General features: G+C 48.4%; 1 protein-coding gene across 5 annotated transcripts in view; it reads right to left on the bottom strand.

The window, feature by feature from the left end:
• The window catches only part of ctif (CBP80/20-dependent translation initiation factor), a 70,675-nt gene that overhangs the window by 791 nt on the left and 64,884 nt on the right, over nucleotides 1-5,000 (bottom strand). For all 5 annotated transcript variants that reach the window (XM_031578369.2, XM_031578366.2, XM_031578368.2 and 2 more), the window contains one exon: nucleotides 1,200-1,253. In XM_031578369.2, the coding sequence (XP_031434229.1) occupies nucleotides 1,200-1,253 (54 nt within the window). The remainder of the gene's footprint in view (nucleotides 1-1,199; nucleotides 1,254-5,000) is intronic.

Raw genomic sequence — 5,000 nt, 5'->3', positions numbered from 1 at the left:
CAGCTCTGGAGACTGCTGCTGCGGCTGCTCTGTCTGGGAGGCATGTTAAGAGGGGAGCCGAGGACTGAACATCAGCGCACAGCGCAGCAGACTTGTTAATGCGCTTCTATCTGCCAGCCATAAGCAGCAATCTGCAAGGAGACAGCGTATGTCTCCTCAGAGTCCCAGGCGTCAACAGGGCCCCGTCTAGGCCCGCTGCCACTGGGCAACAGCTCCATGCTGCTTAATGCACTGGATATTTGAGGCACACAAGGGCCAGTTCTTCATCATCTAGCCATCTGGATGCATTACTGCTTTACGCCAAGATGGCGCCAATTAACAGAATGACATATACTTTTTGCAGCAGAGTAGTAAATACATGCTGCTTTGTGTGGTATGAAGATTGCAATTCATGCTGTGGATCTATCCGTGCATTCATACATATGCAGCGCTTCAAAAACCACAGATGTAGCAACACGGAGAATTATTCTATTTAATTATTTACATAAAAAAAGTCTTGGTGCCAGAGATTGTTTGGACATACTTGCGTTTATTTTTGTGTTTGCATGAATGTTGTGCCATTGCATCCTTGAGTGTATGTGTCTGGGTCTCTGTCCCTTGATCTCCTCTCTCTTCCTCTCTCTCTCGCACACAAACTCACTCCCACTCAGACACACACAGACACACAGACACACACACACATAACAAACAAGCCCAAAACAAAGTCTGCAGGCAGATTTCACCTCTTCTAACCCTGCTCCCAGCTGTCACACTGCTCATGTCCAGACACCCCCCTCCTCTCCTCCTCTCCTCCTCTCCTCCTCTCCCCAGTCTGCCTACCTCTGATGTGCTCTATAATTCATAAGACCTTTCTCAGTACATCCAGCAAACCAGCCCAAGCCTTGCAGGAGCTCCCCTGGCAAGAACCGTACGCAGGCTGCCTATATTTATCCCCACCGCCTCAGAGTCAGACAAGGCCAGACACGGCGTGACAGGCAGGAAGACGAAGGGGAAGAGGAAGAGGAAGACAAGCCTGCATTTGTCAGGAGGACTCCTCAGACGTCCGAGGGGACTTTCTGACAGATCCCCCTGCTCTACACATCTTCTGAGAGGATGAATGTTGAGGTAGAGCAGGTGAAGTAACTATGAGTGTGTGTGTGTGTGTGTGTGTGTGTGTGTGTGTGTGCCTGTATCTGTGTGTGAGAGGGAGACGGCCTTACCTCCATGGAACAGCAGAGAACAGCATCTTCCTTCACTTCGGGGGACTCCAGCAGCTATCACACACACAAAAAGAGAGGATGCCCAAATTAACTTCTTTCAAAAACAGTACAAAAACAATATCAGAGATGGAAGCCACAAAGAATGTTTTTAGACAGTTTACAACGCATCCACCTGGTAAGGACCACCTTGTACACACACACACACACACACACACACACACACACACACACACACACACACACACACACACACACACACACACATAGAAGGAGAAAATCTTCTGCAACTCTGCCAACATATCAGTGGGAAAACTATTAGATCAGAATAATGATGACAGAATCAATCATCATTGAAATGATGGAAGAGAGGTAGTATACTCTGAGATCCACTGGAAGCTATACAGAGCCAACCAGACCGGCCCAAAGCCATTACACAGGACACTCACACAGCTACATACTGACCAGGAAACACAACGCTACAGCACCAATAACCCTGTTTGCTTGATTCAAAGGAAAGCACAATTGGAATTTGCATAGAACTAACCGTCTCTGTCTCTGTCTCTGTCTCTGTCTCTGTCTCTGTCTCTGTCTCTGTCTCTGTCTCTGTCAGTTTCTCTCTCTCTCTCTCTCTCTCTCTCTCTCCCTGTAAGTTTCTGTCTCTCTGTTTCTCTCTCTCTCTCTCCCTCCCTGTAAGTTTCTGTCTCTCTGTTTCTCTCTCTCCCTGTAAGTATCTGTCTCTTTCCTCATGGAGAGAGCTTTGCCTTCTGGCCTTGCTTCCTGTGGGGAATTACCTGCCTTGTGACAGATGGACAGGGCCTCAGCGCCGCGCGGCTAAAGTGCTTTGGAGGGCTGTGCCCCTCTGTGCAGGGGTCAGGGGTCACGTGGGAGGGACTCTGCCGGGGGAAGTGCATCACATTAATGGAAAAGCTCATAAAGACCAGACCTGACCCACTCCACCGGGCCAGCACACAGCCCAGAACAGCTGGAGGAATCAGACACTGCTACCTCAGGAAGAGAGATCAAGTTTGGACTGAACTACAGAAAATGATATCATCTATGGAAATGTACATTTCTCTGTACAAAGATTGTCTTCTAGGTTTCAATGTAATGGAAATAATGATACTTCAAAAGGAAGTAACTTCAAGAGGAGGAATGTAGTCCTAATTAAAAGCATAAACCGCTAAAGACAAACAAAACATGTTGGAGACGTATAAACATCTACTACGTGGAAGTGTTGGCATAGCCCGATGTTGGTGTGTGAGTGAGTGAGCGTGTGAAGGAATGCTCCTTGAATATGACTGAAAACCTCAGAGTAAATATTTCCCGTTAAGACGGTAAACTGGCAGAACAACAGAACATGCCGAGAGCCAGGCACTTTGAGTGCATCAAACGCTAACCCCTGCTGTTCGCACAGACCCAGAGGGAGAAGTGCTCGTTCTCATCCTGCCCTCGCATCCCGTCTCACTCGGAGCACAGGCACAGAATTGGCATTAGAAACTCGGCCACGCTCTATCTCAGCAATGCCCATCTCTCTGTCTCGATGAGCAGGGGATGTGTCGGCGGGGTGTGTAGCTACAGCGCAGAAACAGAACTCGTCCCCTGCCAAGTCATTCAACCACACTAGGAGAACAAGATGGAGGAAAAAGATGAAAAGGTATGGTTACAATTTCCATGCGACTTCCTCTTGAGAGAAAACACACATATTTGCATGTATAAGACCATTTAAATAGGCATACACATGTAGTGTTCGAAGGAAACTGGCTGACTTCATAAAAGGGGGAAAAACAGACGGCCTGTGTGTGTGTGTGTGTGTGTGTGTGTGTGTATGTATTTGCAAGTTTTTTGCCTGGGGAGGTTCAGTGAGACAGCTCACAGAGCAGCCAAGAAGAAGGAGGCAGGCGGGCAGGCAGGCAGGCGGGCCCCGACACAGGCACCCCTTTGTGAGAGGTGGGGGCCTCGCCGAGAGGGATGATCAAAGCAGCCCAGGGGAGGCCTGGACACTGTCTGGACAAAATGGCTGACAAGCCGGCGAGTGATTAAGACTGAGAAACCCTGGAATCAGTGAGTCTGAAGCCAGGCCTTTCCCAATCCAGTTTCTATTGTTAAACTAGAACAGGGTCTTTTTTCAATACATCCACAATCTGAAAAAGCCTTTGTAGCGACGGTAAATAGGTGAGTGTCTCGTCTAGACGTGGTTCAGTATTAGACTCACCACTAAAGACCCAAACTGGGAGCAAGAGCGTGGAGGACCGGGGGGTTAAGTGGGAACTGGGACCTCAAGCTCCAGAGCTGTAAGTGATCTAAGCCCAGGGCCCTGTGCAGCCTCACATATGAGCCTCAATTAAAGTGACAATAAACACACAGGGCACACGGTTCAGACTGGTGACGCAGTGTGCCACCACAACAGGAACAGCTAACACGGCTAATGCAAGCATACATATACATTTCCTGAGGAAAATTAATTTCTTCTTCTAGGTTCATATTGATTTTCCATCTTCATAACTCTTTATTTAGTTTCGAAACTAAAGTTAGTGGTGACATCCTTTTTTTTTCCAAATCAAGTGTTTGAGCAATGCGAAGACAGATGCTGAGGCACTATTTTTGTCTTCGTAAGCTGCTGTTGTGGAAAAGCCATGTTCATTAAGAACGGTGTTGGATGGGAAAATAATTGACATGTACATAGCGTGGCCTGTGCTTGCTCATTAGGAGTAAAAGCTCATATATAAGTGCCCAGGTAGAGTTACGATGCTGAATTCTGATTGTGTCTTGGTGGTCCTGTGTAATTATTTAAAGGTTCTCATTCCAGCGATCTCCAGGGAGACCTGTGCTTTAAGCCTTGTGTAAGACATCCCATAATGACATCCCCTGGGACCACAGCAAGAGAGGCCAGGGCTCAGGTTACACCTGACACACATACACTAACATGCTTTGCACCCACCACAGGCACTCATCACTTTGTACGCACAGACACACACACACACACACACACACACACACACACACACACACACACACACACACACACACACACACACACACACACACACACACACACACACACACAGACACACACACACACACACAGACACACGAACAGACAGAGACACACAGACACACAGAGACACACACACACACACGCACACGCACACGCACACACACACACACAGTTTGTGGCTGTTTGTGTGGCCACTTTAAATAACTTGAATGTCCAGTCTGATTAATCACAGGCTTAATACTGTGAAGAATAATGGCGTCATGTCATGCAGCATCCATCACACACATTTCATGTTTCAGAGTAGATCTTCCACCATGATAAACTGCTGCGCTCTCTTGCCAGCTAACATCAATCTCTTGATCAGAGTACAAACAACAGTCACTCTCATTCTGGGTCCTGTATCCACCTGCGATGTGGAGGCAGAGCTCCACGAAAGACACCTGTAATTAGAGAAACCGGTCGAGCCAGGGCCCACCCGCCCGCCCACCGCTACACTTCACACCTGGCTGGGAGACAGGCGGCCATGTAAACACACCGCTCTACCTGACGGGGCGGACGTCTGGGGAGATGCCTGGGAGCGTGCGAGCACACGCACAGAGACAGACACACACACACAATCTCACACACACACACAACTATTTGACAAGCCTGATATCCGCTCCCGCTGAAAGTCTCTGCGTGTTGGGACAAGGCTGCGTGGGTGCTTTTTCTGGAGATGAAAGCATGATTGGGAAGTGCAGGAGCGCACAATGGCAGCCATGCTCAATGCTACACAAAAGGGCTGCAGGTTATGACTGGGATTTGAT

The sequence above is a fragment of the Clupea harengus genome, chromosome 12 (assembly GCF_900700415.2).
Source record: "Clupea harengus chromosome 12, Ch_v2.0.2, whole genome shotgun sequence".
Taxonomy (NCBI): Eukaryota; Metazoa; Chordata; class Actinopteri; order Clupeiformes; family Clupeidae; genus Clupea; species Clupea harengus.
The sequence above is the reverse complement of the archived record's forward strand: the minus strand, read 5'-3'. Positions and strand labels throughout refer to the sequence as shown.